Source organism: Oncorhynchus mykiss, chromosome 27 (genome assembly GCF_013265735.2).
Source record: "Oncorhynchus mykiss isolate Arlee chromosome 27, USDA_OmykA_1.1, whole genome shotgun sequence".
NCBI lineage: Eukaryota > Metazoa > Chordata > Actinopteri > Salmoniformes > Salmonidae > Oncorhynchus > Oncorhynchus mykiss.
Window position 1 is genome coordinate 27,994,933 of NC_048591.1, and position 20,068 is coordinate 28,015,000.

At 42.6% G+C, this 20,068-nt stretch overlaps 1 protein-coding gene across 6 annotated transcripts in view; it reads left to right on the top strand.

The window, feature by feature from the left end:
- Positions 1–20,068, top strand: part of LOC110507892 (neurofibromin) — a 107,784-nt gene that overhangs the window by 79,195 nt on the left and 8,521 nt on the right. For 5 of the 6 annotated variants that reach the window (XM_036964932.1, XM_036964934.1, XM_036964933.1 and 2 more), the window contains 12 exons: positions 634–848; positions 961–1,022; positions 1,108–1,249; positions 1,665–1,766; positions 2,063–2,203; positions 6,676–6,802; positions 8,032–8,163; positions 11,043–11,178; positions 12,040–12,197; positions 14,363–14,604; positions 17,775–17,875; positions 18,466–18,608. In XM_036964932.1, the coding sequence (XP_036820827.1) occupies positions 634–848; positions 961–1,022; positions 1,108–1,249; positions 1,665–1,766; positions 2,063–2,203; positions 6,676–6,802; positions 8,032–8,163; positions 11,043–11,178; positions 12,040–12,197; positions 14,363–14,604; positions 17,775–17,875; positions 18,466–18,608 (1,701 nt within the window). Of the gene's footprint in view, positions 1–633; positions 849–960; positions 1,023–1,107; positions 1,250–1,664; positions 1,767–2,062; positions 2,204–6,675; positions 6,803–8,031; positions 8,164–11,042; positions 11,179–12,039; positions 12,198–14,362; positions 14,605–17,774; positions 17,876–18,465; positions 18,609–20,068 lie in introns of those variants that run through there. The other variant, XR_005039980.1, reaches the window with a different exon arrangement.

The window sequence follows — 20,068 nt, forward strand, 5'->3', positions numbered from 1 at the left end:
TCTACCCTGCAGACTATATACCATCTGTAGTTAAACACCCTTCCCTGATCATTAATGTGAGGAAGCACACCCTATCTACCCTGCAGACTATATACCATCTGTAGTTAAACACCCTTCCCTGATCATTAATGTGAGGAAGCACACCGTATCTACCCTGCAGACTATATACCATCTGTAGTTAAACAGCCTTCCCTGATCATTAATGTGAGGAAGCACACCGTATCTACCCTGCAGACTATATACCATCTGTAGTTAAACACCCTTCCCTGATCATTAATGTGAGGAAGCACACCCTATCTACCCTGCAGACTATATACCATCTGTAGTTAAACACCCTTCCCTGATCATTAATGTGAGGAAGCACACCGTATCTACCCTGCGGACTATATACCATCTGTAGTTAAACAGCATACCCTTCCCTGATCATTAATGTGTAGGGATGCCACTGGGCTCTCTTGCAAGTAAGATGTAATTGAGAGACCTAACGTAAACACAGCACACAGTGAACCATGAAACTGCTTCAATAGAGGTAGATTTCTGTGTTCTTTTTATTTGCTATAGATATCAGCGTTCAGGGTTTCTCTTTCAGAAGAGCAACAAGTCATCTTCTCCTCTTGTCATGATCTCTTCCAGAGGAGACCAAGCAGGTCCTGAGGCTGAGCCTGACAGAGTTCTCCCTGCCTAAGTTCTACCTGCTGTTTGGCATCAGTAAGGTCAAGTCTGCTGCGGTCATCGCCTTCCGCTCCAGCTACCGTGACCGCTCCTTCTCACCCGGGTCCTACGAGAGGGAGACCTTCGCCCTCTCCTCCCTGGAGACCGTCACTGAGGCCCTGCTGGAGATCATGGAGGTGAGCGAGACACACACACATTACTTGATATATTGTGCTTAATGTATACAGTAGAATGTCCAGAATACATGCAAAATCCCAATGTCTGACTGAATGTGTTCTCTCCTGAAAGGCGTGCATGAGGGACATCTCAGTGTGTAAGTGGCTGGACCAGTGGACCGAGCTGGCTCAGAAGTATGTTGTTCATTTTCACCACTATCACTGAATATATACACACTCTTTTGTGCACATCTCAAATGCCACCTATGTCTTCCACCAGGTTTGCGTTCCAGTACAACCCGTCCCTGCAGCCCAGAGCCCTGGTGGTGTTTGGCTGCATCAGTAAGAGAGTGACCCACAGCCAGATCAAACAGATCATCAGGATCCTCAGCAAGGCCAGCCCCCTGCTCAGCATAGACCGGGTGGGTCCACACCCACACGCAGGCTGTTGGAGTGCGGAGCTGGAATGAGAAACTCCATCTTCCAGAATTGACACACACACACACATATTGAGGACTGGTGTTGAGTGTATTTTACCTTTCCTTAGCTAAGTCTGTACAGGCTGCCTGTGGGCTCTTATCTGCGTTATGCAGCGAGCTGAGTGTTTGTGAGTACACCAACCCACTAATCCACTAGCTAACTTAATGAATACTATGAAATACTCTCTCCCTCTTCATCTCTCCCCCGCTACTCTCATTCTCCCTCTCGCTTTATTCCCTCCCCTTTCTCTCTCTCCTGCTCTCTCTCCTTCCTCCCTTTCTTTCTTTCTCTCACCCCACCACCTCTCTTTCACTCTGGTGTTCATTCTCTACTAATGTCTGTCCTCTTCCTCCACAGGGGCTGGAGAGTTGTCTAAAGGGACCTGATAACTACAACAGCCAGGTGTTGATTGAGGCCACAGTCATCGCTCTGACTAAGCTGCAGCCCCTGCTCAACAAGGTACACAAACCGCAAACACAGAACACCTGCACTACGTCATCTGATCGTCTGTGGTCTACCTCTTGTCAAATCAAAGTGTATTGGTCACGTACAAAGATTTGCAGATGTTATCGCAGGTGCAGCAAAATGCTTGTGTTCTACTATTCAAATAAAGAACCCAGCTGTAAGTTGTTGGTTCCTGATTCTTAATAACAATGTGTATTTGGAGCACTGCTAGATTTGTTCATTGTCAATGTGCTTAGTGCTGTTGACGTATTTAATGTGTTTCCTCGTGATAAAAACCTGTGTTTCTCCAGGACTCCCCCATGCACAAGGCTGTGTTCTGGGTGGCTGTGGCTGTGCTGCAGCTGGATGAAGTCAACCTGTACTCTGCTGGGACGGCCCTGCTAGAGCAGAACCTACACACTCTGGACAGCCTGCGAGTTTTCAATGACAAGGTGACACACACACACACACACACACACACAGAGAGACACACACACACACACACAGAGACACACACACACACACACACAGAGACACATACACAGACACACACACACACACACACACACACACACACACACACACACAGAGACACACACACACACACACACACACACACACACACACACACAGAGACACACACACACACACACAGAGACACACACACACACACACAGAGACACACACACACACACACACAGAGACACACACACACACAGAGACACACACACACACACACACACACACACACACACAGACACACACACACACACACACACAGACACACACACACACACACACACAGACACACACACACACACACACAGAGACACACACACACACACACACACAGAGACACACACACACACACACACACACAGAGACACACACACACACACACACACACACACACACAGAGACACACACACACACACACAGAGACACACACACACACACACACACAGAGAGACACACACACACACACACACAGAGACACACACACACACACACACACACACAGAGAGACACACACACACACACACAGAGAGACACACACACACACACACACACAGAGACACACACACACACACAGACACACACACACACACACACACACACACACACACACACACACACACACACACACAGAGACACACAGACACACACACACACACACAGAGACACACACACACACACAGAGACACACACACACACAGAGACACAGACACACAGAGTAGAAAGGCAGCTTGCCAGTTACAGCAGCGCGTCCCCTGAACGATAACGAAGAGGTAACGTTAGGTAAGAAGCCTGATGACGGAGACTGGTGAGAAGGTGATGAACTGTACTTCATGAGCTGTAACCAAAAACAATTGGCATTTGGAAAGTGTGAGGTGAGGGAGAAAGTATTGTTAGCATTGTTAAGTATCTTGCTAGCTGGATAGAATTCTCCATTCGCTAGCCAGAGAAATGTTAAGTAACATTAGCCAACTTACCTGATCAAATAATTGAGTTTATGGTGTGAAAATTAGCTTACTAATACATTTAGACAACTAACGTTACAACATCAGATGAGCTAACGTTAGTAACCTAACCAATTCGCTATAGCTCCTTTCTGTTCCTCTAGTTATACCGCGTTAGTTGCTTACTGGACCCTGGCAATCTGTGTGAAATGTAAACTAGTTAACTTGCTAACGAACTAACTAGCTAATGAACTAACCACTATCTGTAAACACATTTTTCCCTCTACGGTGTGTGGTTAATTTTCAGAATGAGAGAATTAAGTGAAAATGAGGCGTTGCTTGTTAAACAAGTGGATTCAGGGATCAAGTGTCGCTTATATAATGTTTTAATCCAGTGGTTCTTAACCTTGTTGGAGGTACTGAACCCCACCAGTTTCATATGCGCATTCACCGAACCCTTCTTAATTGGAAAAATTAAATATGATTTTTTCAAATTCAAAACATAGGTATATATTTTACTGGTGGACAAAATGAACCGTGCATCAACATCACTGTGTTCAAAGAACAAAATCATCAAAACATGATTTTCACACAAAAACATCATAATGAATATTTACTGCAAATCAGTGTGACTTCTGCTGTTGCCTTTCAGAGACCAGTTCAGAAATGCGCGGCTTCACCTTGGCAAGTGCCACTCTCATGTCATTTTTGCAAAAAAGTCTGTTCCTTTTCTTCGTTTTTATGTCCAGCATCCTCGAAAAGGATTGCTCGCAAAGATATGTTGTAACAAACGGCATGAAAATCTCCAGAGCTTTCTTAGCAGTAATAGGGTACTACCATTTGTTGATTTCATCAAGGTATCTGTTGTCTCAACACTAAACGTGAATGGCTGTCTCACCCATGCTGGATATGACTCTCTTGTAGGGAAGTATCCGTCGAGAGACTTTGCAAGCTCATCTAAGTGCGTGGCAATTGCTTGCTTCAGTTCCGCGGGTACAGAAATGTCTCCGATTCCAGATACATCTTCGATCTTACTTACACAGTCGTCCAGCAGGGGAAAGTTTGCGAAGTTATCGTTCTCTGTTCGTCGTTTCCATAACGGTAGGTTTTTTTGAAAAGCCTTCCGGGTTTCCTCCGCTTCGATGATGTTGACTCCACCGCCCTGCATCTTTTGATTGAGATGATTGAGAGCTGCGAAGATATCAGCCATGTACGCTAAAATGAGAATGAACTCAGATTTTTTTAAGCAATCTACATGACAATGTTGGTGCTCTTGCAAAAACAGGGCTAATTCCACACGCACGGCAAAAACACAATTCAGCACCGGTCCCCGGGTTAACTACCGAACGTTAGAATGGTACAGAAGTACCTCGAATTCAGAGCCCATTTCTTTACACAGCTCACTGAAGATGCGGTGCCTCAGAGCACTAGTTCGCACATAGTTCACGCATTCCACTACAATTTGTAATACTTCTACCAGTTTTGGAGGCAAGGTTTTTGTTGCCAACGCATGTCTGTGCAGAATACAATGCGTAACCATGATGTGTGGTGCATCGGCTTTCACTAGCGCACCAAAACCAGACTTTCTTCCCAGCATGACTGGAGCTCCATCCGAACAAACTGCAGAAACCATATCCCACGAAAGATTGTTGTCTTTGAAGAAGTCATCCACAAGTTTCTTCACATCGGCTGCCTTAGTTGTTGTTGTAAGAGGCTTACAAAATAAAAAATCTTCCTTTAACACGTCGTCTTTCACATAGCTCACGAATACAGCAAACTGGCTTAGATTGGAAACGTCTGTGTTCTCGTCGAGTTGAAGGCTGAAATTTGCCAGGCTTGAAATCAGATCTACAACTACTTGAGCCAAGATGTCTTTGCTCACGTCCTCTATTCTGTCGCTGATGGTGTCATTTGAAAGAGGAATTTGGGATAATTTAACTTCAGTCTCTTTTCCCAGCATGATATTCGCCATCTTCAACACAGCTGGTTTTATGAGTGTTTCATCAATGGTGTGTGGTTTGCCCTGCTTTGCGATCAGGTAAGCAACTTCGTACGATGCTGTGAGGATCGGTTTGTTGATGGGTACAAAGCCGAGAACAGGCAGAGTAGCCTTTTCATCGAATCTGTCTCTCTTCACCTTGAATTCAGCGAGCGTTGTGTTCTTGTATTTTCCATCTCCATGCAGCTTAAGGAAGTGTTATCTTAGTTTTGCTGGTGCTATACTAGAATTACTCAACTTGGCATTGCAAATCATGCAGTTAGGACACTGACTCCCATCACGTTCCGTTATACATGTGAATCCATATTGTACATATTCGTCCGACCACTTTCTTTTTTTGCTCGACATAGTAAGTATGAAGGGATTCAAATATTAAGAAAGAAATCACAAGACGTACCATCACGACAGTCACAAGTCGACTACTGAGCGCACCAAATTCCCTGCAGCACAGATAGGCCAAGCGATGTAGCGTGATCACCTGCAGCCAATGATGGCCAAGCGGGGCGTGTCATCACGAATCATATGAGTCGGATGTGTTTCTTGACCTCCGCCGAACCCCTGAGACTGACTCACCGAACCCCTGGGGTTCGATCGAACCCAGGTTAAGAACCATTGTTTTAATCACTGAATGTTATTTTTGCACAGATGTAGCCTTGATCGATGTCTATAGTGGCCACTATGATAGAGCAAAAATAGAATGCCTGTTTGTTTCATTCTATTTCTATTAGTGTATTGTTTCTCGCGTGTCATTTTCAGGAAGGTCTAGACAACAAATAACATGGGATTGCTTTCTTGACATTTTTTATCTGTGAGTTAGGTTCACATGAACCACTTTTTATTTTACACACAGCGACTGATCGTGTAGATCGTGTTCTTTGTTGTTTAATTAGTTTACCTGTATTTCCTCAGAACAAGAATAGACTGACGAGTTTCAGAAGAAAGTTCTTTGTTTCTGGCCATTTTGAGCCTGTAATCGAACCCACAAATGCTGATGCTCTAGATACTCAACTAGTCTAAAGAAGACCCGTTGATTGCTTCTCTAATAGGACAAGTGTTTTCAGCTGTGCTAACATAATTGCAAAAGGGTTTTCTAATGATCAATTAGCCTTTTAACCCCTGTGTTGTCTTAAGGGTTAAAAATGACCCGCCACTATGTTTAACAGCAGAGAAAAACACCGAAATTATATTTTTTCAACTTTAAGTTGGATTACTTTTCCTAGAGGGACCCCGACATCAGAAAAAGTGAAACATTGCATTTGTTCATATTTCCATGAAAGCTGTACACAACCAGGTTACGAAGAATGTACCCGGCAGTTCTAAAATCATTTACACACCTTAACCACAGACACACACACAGTCACTTTTCGGTTCAAAGAATTCAACATATTCATCACATTTATATGCTGAATATGTGTAAAGAAGTATCTGCTAAATGAACATATTTATTTGTTTCCCCCCAATCAAGAGTCCAGAGGAGGTGTTTATGGAGATCAGGCGTCCTCTGGAGTGGCATTGTAAACAGATGGACCACTTTGTGGGCCTCAACTTCAGCTCCAACTTCAACTTCGCACTGGTGGGACACCTGCTGAAAGGTAAGGGAGAGGACACAGGGCACCTGCTGAAAGGTAAGGAGAGGACACAGGACACCTGCTGAAAGGTAAGGAGAGGACACAAGGCACCTGCTGAAAGGTAAGGAGAGGACACAAGGCACCTGCTGAAAGGTAAGGAGAGGACACAGGGCACCTGCTGAAAGGTAAGGGAGAGGACACAGGGCACCTGCTGAAAGGTAAGGGAGAGGACACAGGGCACCTGCTGAAAGGTAAGGGAGGAGACACAGGTCACCTGCTGAAAGGTAAGGGAGAGGACACAGGGCACCTGCTGAAAGGTAAGGAGAGGACACAAGGCACCTGCTGAAAGGTAAGGGAGAGGACACAGGACACATGCTGAAAGGTAAGGGAGAGGACACAGGACACCTGCTGAAAGGTAAGGGAGAGGACACAGGACACCTGCTGAAAGGTAAGGGAGAGGACACAGGGCACCTGCTGAAAGGTAAGGAGAGGACACAGGACACCTGCTGAAGGGTAAGGAGAGGACACAGGACACCTGCTGAAGGGTAAGGGAGAGGACACAGGACACCTGCTGAAGGGTAAGGGAGAGGACACAGGACACCTGCTGAAAGGTAAGGAGAGGACACAGGACACCTGCTGAAAGGTAAGGAGAGGACACAGGACACCTGCTGAAGGGTAAGGAGAGGACACAGGACACCTGCTGAAAGGTAAGGGAGAGGACACAGGACACCTGCTGAAAGGTAAGGGAGAGGACACAGGGCACCTGACTGAGTCTCAGCCAGAGCAGATTCCATTCCTGTGACAGTACTGAGTATCATATAAACCCCAGCTTCTCTGTCACTATCGCTTAAGTAAACATTCATAAAATGTTTGAAATTATGGTATTTGTTTGGGTCTATTCTAGCTAGATAAAGAATAGATGGATGAAAGACATTGGCCTGACTTGCTGAGCCGCTGATGAAAACCTGTCTTCCCCACTGTCAGAGACTCAAACTGGCTCTATTGACTAGGTGCCCTTGTCCTGCAGTGACAAAGAGCTTGGCAGCAGTTGTTGGTGTAGTCTACTTGTCACTAGCTGCATTTAATGTTGTGTACTCTGTAGGTCTTGATGTGTTTTAATGCTAACCGTGTTGAATTAATGTGGCCGTGCTAAAATGTACCAAGCTAGCAGTAGAGTGGTGTATGGCTATGTGTGTATGGCTGTGACTAACGTGCCACTCTGTTTTCCTTCTCCTGTGTGTGTCTATTTGAAGGCTTCAGACACCCGTCCCCCACCACGGTGGCTCGGACAGTGCGTATCCTCCACACGCTGCTGGCCCTGGTGGGAAAACACCTCAACTGTGACAAGTTTGAGGTCAACAGCCAAAGCGTGGCCTACCTGGCAGGTCAGTTCCAGTCAAGTCTCCTACACACTGACTCCACTCACCCACACCAGACCTCTGTGTCAACTCACTGGATCTGCAATGTGCTATTTGGATAGCAAGCAGTGTGTTGCTGTAAAAACATGTTTGTAAAACAGATATGATGGTCTGTCATATTGTGCCTCCCATTGTTGGAATAACCTGCAAAATTCCTTGTATCTTGATTTCCTGGTGCCTGTAGGTCAGTTTATAAAAATAAAAAAATTCATCAAATCAAGTTTTATTGGTCACATACACATGGTTAGCAGATGTTAATGCGAGTGTAGCAAAATGCTTCTGGTTGTGACAGTGCAGTAATATCTAACAAGTAATCTAACAATTCCCCAACAACTACCTAATGCACACAGTGGCATTGTATAAAGTGACTAGTGATCCATTTATTAAAGTGACCAATGATTTCAAGTCTGTATGTAGGCAGCAGCCTCTCTGTGTTAGTGGTGGCTATTTAACAGTCTGATGGCCTTGAGATAGAAGCTGTTTTTCAGTCTCTCGGTCCCAGCGTTGTTGCACCTGTACTGACCTCGCCTTCTGGATGGTAGCAGTGTGAACAGGCAGTGGCTCGGGTGGTTGTTGTCCTTGGTGATCTTTTTGGCCTTCCTATGACATCGGGTGGTGTAGGTGTCCTGGAGGGCAGGTAGTTTGCCCCGGTGATGCGTTGTGCAGACAGCACCACCCTCTGGAGAGCCTTGCGGTTGAGGGTGTTGCAGTTGCCGTACCAGGCTGTGATACAGCCCGAAAGGTTGCTCTCAATTGTGCATCTGTAAAAATTTGTCAGGGTTTTGGGTGACAAGCCAAATTTCTTCAGCCTCCTGAGGTTGAAGAGGCGCTGTTGCGCCTTCTTCGCCACACTGTCTGTGTGGACCATTTCAGTTTGTCTGTGATGTGTACGCCGAGGAACTTAAAACTTTCCACCTTCACCACTGCTGTCCCGTCAATTTGGAGAGGGGGGTGCTTGCTCTCTCTGCTGTTTCCTGAAGTTCGCGATCATCTCCTTTGTTTTGTTGACGTTGAGTGAGAGGTTGTTTTCCTGACAACACACTCCCAGAGCCCTCACCTCGTCCCTGTAGGCTGTCTCGTCGTTGTTGGTAATCAAGCCCACTACTGTTGTGTCGTCTGCAAACTTGATGATTGAGTTGGAGGCGTGCATGGCCTCACAGTCGTGTGTGAACAAGGAGTACAGGAGGGGGCTGAGCACGCACCCTCGTGGGGCCCCTGTGTTGAGGGTCAGCAAAGTGGAGGTGTTGTTTCCTACCATCACGACCTGGGAGCGGCCCGTCAGGAAGTCCAGGACCCAGTTGCACAGGGCAGGGTTCAGACCCAGGGTCTCAAGCTTAATGATGAGCTTGGTGGGTACTAAGGTGCTGAATGCTGAGCTATGTTCAATGAACAGCATTCTTACATTCAGTTTATGCAAACTGAATTGGGTCTATGGTGGCCGGGTAGGATCGAGGTGATATGATCCTTGACTAGTCTCTCAAAGCACTTCATGATTACAGAAGCGAGTGCAATGGGGCGATAGTAATTTAGTTCAGTTAACTTAGCTTTCTTGGGAACATGAACAATGGTGGCCGTCTTGAAGCAAGTGGGGACAGCAGACTGGGATTTATTGATTTTATTTAACCTTTATTTAACCAGGAAGGGCTCATTGGGATTTAAAATCTCTTTTTCAAGAGCATCCTGGCCAAGATGGGCAGCACCAAGTCATTACAAAAATGACAGACAAACAACATGAAAAACTACAAGTAATCTAGTAAAAACCATAGAATTCACAAGAGTATAACAAAATCAAAAACAGCATATTAAAAACATTGACAGGTCAGGGAATCAGTCTCAAGATCATTCATCAGTGACTTTAAAAATACCAATCGGGACAAGTTCTTCCAGTTTAAAACTATTTTGTAAGGCGTTCCAAGACGATGGCGCAGAGTACATAAAAGCCCTTTTACCAAATTCAGTTCAGACATTTGGAACAGTTAGCAGGATAAAATCCAGCGAACGACGAGAGTACCCACCACATTTCTGAACAATAAAAATGCCCAAATAAAAAGGTAGTAGACCCAAAATGGCTTTGCAAATAAAAGTATACAAGTGACTGAACCTATGAGTGACTAGAGAAGGCCAGCCAACCCTGGTATACAAAGTGCAGTGGTGCGTAAGGGTTTTGTAGTTTTAAAATAAATCTCAAAGTGCCATGGTAACGGGTGTCAATTGATCTCAAACACTGAGCGGAAGCATTCATATATAAAATATCCCCATAGTCTAGTAAAGGCATAAATGTAGCTGATACTAGCCTCCTTTAATTTAACAGACATAAATAAGCCCATCAAATTGAGTGCACTGAGTTCAATCAGACAGATAGTTAGCAAACCATGCAACTGCATGCCCTGAAAGACCTACACTCGACAGTCTCTGCCTTCGTATAGCATGATCAACTGTATCAAAAGCCTTCGAGAGATCAATAAAAAGTGAGACACAGTGCTGTTTTTAGGGATTGGATAGGGATTGGTTGAATATGTCTGTAAAAACACCAGCCAGCTGGTCTGCGCATGCTCTGAGGACGTGGCTAGGGATGCCGTCTGGGCCAGCTGCCTTGCGAGGGTTAACACATTTAAATGTTTTACTCACGTCAGCCATGGAGAAGGAGGGGGGTGGGTGGGGGGGAGGCAGCAGTCCTTGTTTTATTTGGAATGTTAATTTTCCGTGAATAAATATACGTTTTTTTTTTTTTTTTATCATGTAAAATAAGGAATTGTCGCCTCTTCATAAATGTTTCTGCAATGATCCCATCACTGGTTTTCACTGCTCTGGTGTGTGTCTGTGTGTGACTGAATGTGTGTGTTCAGCCCTGCTCACAGTGTCAGAGGAGGTGCGTAGTCGCTGCAGTCTAAAACACAGGAAGTCTCTGTTGCTGTCTGAGATGGGCATGGAGAACGTTCCCATGGATACCTATTCTTTGCACCACACTGACCCCAGCTTCAGGTGAGGCGCTCTCTACATCAGACACTTAGAACCTGAATAGGTTTCATCTTTTCCAAAGTTGCGTCAGTCATTTTCTGTAATACATGTTGTTGGTAAATATACCTCTCTCTCTGCCCCTTCCCTTTCTCTCTCTCTCCTCTCTCTCTGCCCCGTCCCTTTCTCTCTCTCTCCTCTCTCTCTGCCCCTTGCCTTTCTCTCTCTCTCTCCTCTCTCTCTGCCCCGTCCCTTTCTCTCCTCTCTCTCTGCCCCGTCCCTTTCTCTCTCTCTCCTCTCTCTCTGCCCCTTCCCTTTCTCTCTCTCTCCTCTCTCTCTGCCCCGTCCCTTTTTCTCTCTCTCTCCTCTCTCTCTGCCCCGTCCCTTTCTCTCTCTCTCCTCTCTCTCTGCCCCGTCCCTTTCTCTCTCTCTCCTCTCTCTCTGCCCCGTCCCTTTCTCTCTCTCTCCTCTCTCTCTGCCCCGTCCCTTTCTCTCTCTCTCCTCTCTCTCTGCCCCGTCCCTTTCTCTCTCTCTCCTCTCTCTCTGCCCCGTCCCTTTCTCTCTCTCTCCTCTCTCTCTGCCCCGTCCCTTTCTCTCTCTCTCCTCTCTCTCTGCCTCGTCCCTTTCTCTCTCTCTCCTCTCTCTCTGCCCCTTCCCTTTCTCTCTCTCTCTTCTCTCTCTGCCCTGTCCCTTTCTCTCTCTCTCCTCTCTCTCTGCCCCATCCCTTTCTCTCTCTCTCTCCTCTCTCTCTGCCCCTTCCCTTTCTCTCTCTCTCCTCTCTCTCTCTTGCGTCAGTCATTTTCTGTAATACATGTTGTTGGTAAATATATTTACAATCAAGCTTGAATAGTTCTATCCTTACCTGTAGCCCCCATCTCCTCCCCTCAGGACACTGAGAGAGTGCCAGCCGTGGGCGTCTCCCAAGGTGTCAGAGCGCTATCTGAATGCCTACTACCCCACGGTGGGGCAGATCAGCCCCCGTACACGCAAGTCCATGAGCCTGGACATGGGCCAGGCGTCCCATGCCAACACCAAGAAGCTGCTGGGTAACTATAACGTTGCTGCTAAACAACACTGTTAATGTTGTCTAAGAGTTCCCCTTAGCATTGTTTTTTGGGCTCCCGAGTAGCGCAGTGGTCTAAGGCACTGCATCTCAGTGCAAGAGGCGTCACTACAGTCCCTGGTTCGAATCCAGGCTGTATCATATCGCGCCATGATTGGGAGGCCCATAGGGTGTAGCACAATTGGCCCATCGTCATCCGGGTTTGGCCTGGGTAGGCCGTCATTGTAAATAATATTTTTTTCTAACTGACTTGCCTAGAGTGGCAAGAAAAAGTATGTGAACTCTTTGGAAATACCTGGATTTCTGCATAAATTGGTCATAGAATTTGATCTGATCTTCATCTAGGTCACAACAATAGACAAACACAGTCTTCTGAAACGAATAACACACAAACGATTATACGTTTTCATGTCTTTTATTGCACACACAGTGTGAACATTCACAATGCAGGGTGGGAAATGTATGTGAACCCTTGGATTTAATAACTGGTTGACCCTCCTTTGGCAGCAATAACCTCAACCAAATGTTTTCTGTAGTTGCAGATCAGACCTGCACAACGGTCAGGAGGAATTTTGGACCATTCCTCTTAACTGTTTCAGTTCAGCAATATTCTTGGGATGTCTGGTGTGAACAGCTCTCTTGAGCTCATGCCACAGCATCTCAGTTGGGTTGAGGTCAGGACTTTGGACTGGGCCACTCCAGAATAAGCATTTTCTTCTGTTGAAGCCATTCTGTTGTTGATTTACTTCTGTGTTTTGGGTCATTGTCCTTTTGCATCACCCAACTTCTATTGAGCTTCAATTGGCGGACAGATAGCCTAACATTCTCCTGAAAAATGTCTTGATAAACTAGGAAATTCATTTTCCTGTCTGATTGCAAGCTGCCCAAGCCCTGAGGTAGCAAAGCAGCCCCAAACCATGATGTTCCCTCCACCATACTTTACATTTGGGATGAGGTTTTGAGGTTGGTGTGCTGTGCCTTTTCTTCTCCACACATAGTGTTGTCTTCCTTCCAAACAACTGAACTCTAGTTTCATCTGTCCATAGAATATTTTGCCAGTAGCGCTGTGGAACATCCAGGTGCACTTTCGCGAACTTCAGACTTGCAGCATTGCAGCAATGTTTTTTTTGGATAGCAGGAGCTTCTTCCGTGGTGTCTTCCCATGATCACCATTCTTGTTTTTATTGTTTTACGTATCGTAGACTCGTCAACAGAGATGTTAGCATGTTCCAAAGATTTCTGTAAGTCTTCAGCTGACACACTAGAATTCTTCTCAACCTCATTGAGCATTGTGAGCTGTGCTCTTGCGGTCATCCTTGCAAGACGGCCACTCCTAGGGAGAGTAGCAACAGTGCTGAACTTTCTCCATTAATAGGCAATTTGTCTTACCATGGACTGATGAACGTCAAGGCTTTTAAACATACTTTTGTAACCCTTTCCAGCTTTATGCAAGTCAACCATTCTTAATCTTAGGTCTTCTGAGATCTCTTTTGTTTGAGGCGTGGTTCACATCAAGCAATGCTTCTTGGGAATAGCAAACTCAAATTTTGTGAATGTTTTTCATAGGGCAAGGCAGCTCTAACCAACATCTCCAATCTCATCTCATTGATTGGACTCCAGGTTAGCTGACTCCTGACTCCAATTAGCTTTTGGAGAAGTCATTAGCCTTGGGGTTCACATACTTTTTCCAACCTACGCTGTGAATGTTTAAATGATATATTCTGTATAGACAAGACAAGAAAATAGAATTTGTGTGTTATTAGTTTAAGCACACTGTCTATTGTTGTGACTTAGATAAAGATCAGATCAAATTTGATTACCAATTTATTCAGAACCCCAGGTAATTCCAAAGGGTTCACATACTTTTTCTTGCCACTGTAGTTAAAGGTTAAATTAAAGTATATATATTTATACTGCTGCACCAGAGGTGTATCATGCGAGCCGTTTTATTGGGTGTATACTTTGTATGCTTGGAAGCCCTGCTCATGCTGACTATGATCAGGCAACATTGACTACAGTGTAAGTTACATCTCAAGAAATACACAGCTGGTGTAAGATCCATGTCACCACTCACAATCTTATTCCCTAGACCCTCTCCTCACCCTCTTCAATCATTACCTCGACACTGTCTGTGGTGTATTTCTCCAGACTACAGGAAGAGTTTTGATCACTTGATATCGGACTCCAAAGCACCAAAGAGACCAGATACGGAGTCTGGAGTCACCACCCCGCCTAAGGTGAGGTGTGTGACCGAGAACGCCTACGAGATAGACAGCCAAAGAATGGGCCACTCCCACCTCCGCAAGGTGTCTGTGACAGAGTCCAACGTCCTACTGGACGAGGAGGTGCTGACTGACCCCAAAGTCCAGGCCCTGCTTCTCACTGTGCTGGTGAGGGGAAGAACACATACACACACAGAAACTCACACCTGGCAAAATAAGATGTACTTACAAAGTGGGTAATAAAATAAGAAGTACCTATCAAATTTTATTTGTCACATACACATGGTTAGCAGATGTTAATGCGAGTGTAGCGAAATGCTTGTGCTAGCGGGTAATAAAATAAGAAGTACTTATAAAGCGGGTAGTAAAATAAGAAGTACTTATAAAGCGGGTAGTAAAATAAGAAGTACTTATAAAGCGGGTAATAAAATAAGAAGACTTATAAAGCGGGTAGTAAAATAAGAAGTACTTATAAAGCTGGTAATAAAATAAGAAGACTTATAAAGCGAGTAGTAAAATAAGAAGTACTTATAAAGCGGGTAATAAAATAAGATGTACTTATAAAGCGGGTAATAAAATAAGAAGTACTTATAAAGTGGGTAATAAAATAAGAAGTACTTATAAAGCGGGTAATAAAATAAGATGTACTTATAAAGCGGGTAATAAAATAAGATGTACTTATAAAGCGGGTAATAAAATAAGAAGTACTTATAAAGCGGGTAATAAAATAAGATGTACTTATAAAGCGGGTAATAAAATAAGATGTACTTATAAAGCGGGTAATAAAATAAAAAGACTTATAAAGCGAGTAGTAAAATAAGAAGTACTTATAAAGCGGGTAATAAAATAAGATGTACTTATAAAGCGGGTAATAAAATAAGAAGTACTTATAAAGTGGGTAATAAAATAAGAAGTACTTATAAAGCGAGTAATAAAATAAGAAGTACTTATAAAGCGGGTAATAAAATAAGATGTACTTATAAAGCGGGTAATAAAATAAGATGTACTTATAAAGCGGGTAATAAAATAAGATGTACTTAAAGCGGGTAATAAAATAAGAAGTACTTATAAAGTGGGTAATAAAGTAAGAAGTACTTATAAAGCGGGTAATAAAATAAGATGTACTTATAAAGCGGGTAATAAAATAAGATGTACTTATAAAGCGGGTAATAAAATAAGAAGACTTATAAAGCGAGTAGTAAAATAAGAAGTACTTATAAAGCGGGTAATAAAATAAGATGTACTTATAAAGCGGGTAATAAAATAAGAAGTACTTATAAAGTGGGTAATAAAATAAGAAGTACTTATAAAGCGGGTAATAAAATAAGATGTACTTATAAAGCGGGTAATAAAATAAGATGTACTTATAAAGCGGGTAATAAAATAAGAAGTACTTATAAAGCGGGTAATAAAATAAGATGTACTTATAAAGCGGGTAATAAAATAAGATGTACTTATAAAGCGGGTAATAAAATAAAAAGACTTATAAAGCGAGTAGTAAAATAAGAAGTACTTATAAAGCGGGTAATAAAATAAGATGTACTTATAAAGCGGGTAATAAAATAAGAAGTACTTATAAAGTGGGTAATAAAATAAGAAGTACTTATAAAACGAGTAATAAAATAAGAAGTACTTATAAAGCGGGTAATAAAATAAGATGTACTTATAAAGCGGGTAATAAAATAAGATGTACTTATAAAGCGGGTAATAAAATAAGATGTACTTAAAGCGGGTAATAAAATAAGAAGTACTTATAAAGTGGGTAATAAAATAAGAAGTACTTATAAAGCGGGTAATAAAATAAGATGTACTTATAAAGCGGGTAATAAAATAAGAAGACTTATAAAGCGAGTAGTAAAATAAGAAGTACTTATAAAGCGGGTAATAAAATAAGATGTACTTATAAAGCGGGTAATAAAATAAGAAGTACTTATAAAGTGGGTAATAAAATAAGAAGTACTTATAAAGCGGGTAATAAAATAAGATGTACTTATAAAGCGGGTAATAAAATAAGATGTACTTATAAAGCGGGTAATAAAATAAGATGTACTTAAAGCGGGTAATAAAATAAGAAGTACTTATAAAGTGGGTAATAAAATAAGAAGTACTTATAAAGCGGGTAATAAAATAAGATGTACTTATAAAGCGGGTAATAAAATAAGATGTACTTATAAAGCGGGTAATAAAATAAGAAGACTTATAAAGCGAGTAGTAAAATAAGAAGTACTTATAAAGCGGGTAATAAAATAAGATGTACTTATAAAGCGGGTAATAAAATAAGAAGTACTTATAAAGTGGGTGATAAAATAAGAAGTACTTATAAAGCTGGTAATAAAATAAGATGTACTTATAAAGCGGGTAATAAAATAAGATGTACTTATAAAGCGGGTAATAAAATAAGATGTACTTAAAGCGGGTAATAAAATAAGAAGTACTTATAAAGTGGGTAATAAAATAAGAAGTACTTATAAAGCGGGTAATAAAATAAGATGTACTTATAAAGCGGGTAATAAAATAAGATGTACTTATAAAGCGGGTAATAAAATAAGAAGACTTATAAAGCGAGTAGTAAAATAAGAAGTACTTATAAAGCGGGTAATAAAATAAGATGTACTTATAAAGCGGGTAATAAAATAAGAAGTACTTATAAAGTGGGTAATAAAATAAGAAGTACTTATAAAGCTGGTAATAAAATAAGATGTACTTATAAAGTGAGTAATAAAATAAGAAGTACTTATAAAGTGGGTAATAAAATAAGAAGTACTTATAAAGCGAGTAATAAAATAAGAAGTACTTATAAAGCGAGTAATAAAATAAGAAGTACTTATAAAGCGGGTAATAAAATAAGATGTACTTATAAAGTGGGTAATAAAATAAACAAACCATATGTAACAGTCAATAGTCTGGACACACCTAATCATTCAAGGGTTTTTCTTTATTTGTACTATTTTCTACATTGTAGAATAATAGTGAAGACATCAAAACTATGAAATAACACATGGAATCATGTAGTAACCAAAAAAGTGTTAAACAAATCAAAATATATTTTATATTTGAGATTCTTCAAAGTAGCCACCCTTTGCCTTGATGACAGCTTTGCACACTCTTGGCATTCTCTCAACCAGTTTAAAAATAAAGAAAAACCCTGGAATGAGTAGGTGTGTCCAAACTTTTGACCGGTACTGTATATGTAACATACTCAGTGGACCACTAGTTACTGCTACTGTCTAATTAGTCATCATGAATGCACATAGGGAGGCAGCAACATAGTTTACAGCTTTCTACTGTATATAACTGGTTCAGTCTGTAAACGCATGCGCTCTGTTTCTCTGTCCAAGGCCACCCAGGTCAAGTACACCACAGACGACTTTGACCAGAGGATCCTGTACGAGTATCTAGCTGAAGCTAGCGTCGTCTTCCCTAAGGTTTTTCCCGTCGTGTAAGTTAACATGCCGATAATCTCCCAGGCAAAACCAAATACATAGCCTAAGCCCTACTTTTTCCATAAGCAAACCTAGAGAATGGAGAACACTTTGGGAAATTATTTGAGAGCTTGAAAGTTGGATAGCTCTCTGTTTTGGCCCAAGGTAGTTGTTTTTTTGGGGTGAGGAAAGACCACTGATCTTCTGAGAGGGGTCCTGTCCTGCCTCAAATTCATCCTGGGAGTTGTAGTGTGGTTGACCTAGCTAGAAATGTAGTTTGTGTTCAGTTTATTTTAGGGTTTAATAGTGGAGTCCCTGTGAGTCAGAAAGTCATTAGCCCACACATGCATACGTTATATGTGGGCGGTTGTTTGTAGTTTCATTTGAGGTAGCACTCTCTCTACCAGCAAAATGTCACGGCTTCAAAATATAGTTTAACTTGTAACTGTCTCGTATGAGGCCTAGTTATTCACCAGTGTGTTAGAGTCCTGTCATGATATGTGTTGACAAGGTCACTGGGAAAGGGTGATGCGGAGTGTGGTGTCTAATGATTGTGGCCTACCTACCTAGCCGATGTTGATCTTAATGTGTTTCCTCCTCTCCTCAGCCACAACCTGCTGGACTCTAAAATCAACACGCTGCTGTCTATGTGCCAGGATACCAACTTGCTGAACCCAGTGCATGGCATCATTCAGAGTGTAGTTTACCATGAAGAGTCTCCTCCACAATACCAACCGTCCTATCTACAGAGTACGTACATTCATCTACAGGCCTGCTCTACCCATCTGTCTATCTCAGTCCCTATCACCTCCTCGACCTCATCTCCCATCCTTCATCTCTCTCTCTGTCTATCTCAGTCCCTATCACCTCCTCGACCTCATCTCCCATCCTTCATCTCTCTCTGTCTATCTCAGTCCCTATCACCTCCTCGACCTCATCTCCCATCCTTCATCTCTCTCTCTGTCTATCTCAGTCCCTATCACCTCCTCGACCTCATCTCCCATCCTTCATCTCTCTTTCTCTGTCTATCTCAGTCCCTATCACCTCCTCGACTTCATCTCTCTTTCTCTGTCTATCTCAGTCCCTATCACCTCCTCGACCTCATCTCCCATCCTTCATCTCTCTCTCTGTCTATCTCAATCCCTATCACCTCCTCGACCTCATCTCCCATCCTTCATCTCTCTCTCTGTCTATCTCAGTCCCTATCACCTCCTCGACCTCATCTCCCATCCTTCATCTCTCTCTCTGTCTATCTCAGTCCCTATCTCCTCCTCGACCTCATCTCCCATCCTTCATCTCTCTCTCTGTCTATCTCAGTCCCTATCTCCTCTTCGACCTCATCTCCCATCCTTCATCTCTCTCTCTGTCTATCTCAGTCCCTATCACCTCCTCGACCTCATCTCCCATCCTTCTCTCTCTGCCCCTCCCTTTCTCTCGCAATTCAAATTCAAGGGGCTTTATTGGCATGGGAAACATACCATACCAGTCAAACGTTTGGAAACACCTACTCATTCCAGGGTCTTTCTTTATTTTTACTATTTTATACGTTGTAGAATAATAGTGAAGACATAAAAAATATGTAATAACACATGGAATCATGTAGTTAACAAAAAAGTGTTAAACAAATCAAAATATATTTTACATTTGAGATTCTTCAAAGTAGCGACCCTTTGCCTTGATGACAGCTTTGCACACTCTTGGTATTCTCTCAAACAGCTTCATGAGGTAGTCACCTGGAATGCATTTCAATTAACAGGTGTGCCTTGTTAAAAGTTAATTTGTGGAATTTCTTTACTTAATGCGTTTGAGACAATCAGTTGTGTTGTGACAAGGTTAGGGTGGTATACAGAAGATAGCCCTATATTTGTTAAAAGAACAGCTCAAATAAGCAGAGAAATGACAGTCCATCATTACTTTAAGACATGAAGGTCAGTCAATCCAGAAATTTCAAGAACTTGTTTCTTCAAGTGCAGTCGCAAAAACCATCAAACGCTATGATGAAACTGTCTCACGAGGACGGCCACAGGAAAGGAAGACCCAGAGTTACCTCTGCTGCAGAGGACAAGTTCATTCGAGTTACCAGTCTTAGAAATTGCAGCCCAAATAAATGCTTCACAGAGTTCAAGTAACAGACACATCTCAACATCAACTGTTCAGAGGAGACTGTGTGAATCAGGCCTTCATGGTGGAATTACTGCAAACAAACCACT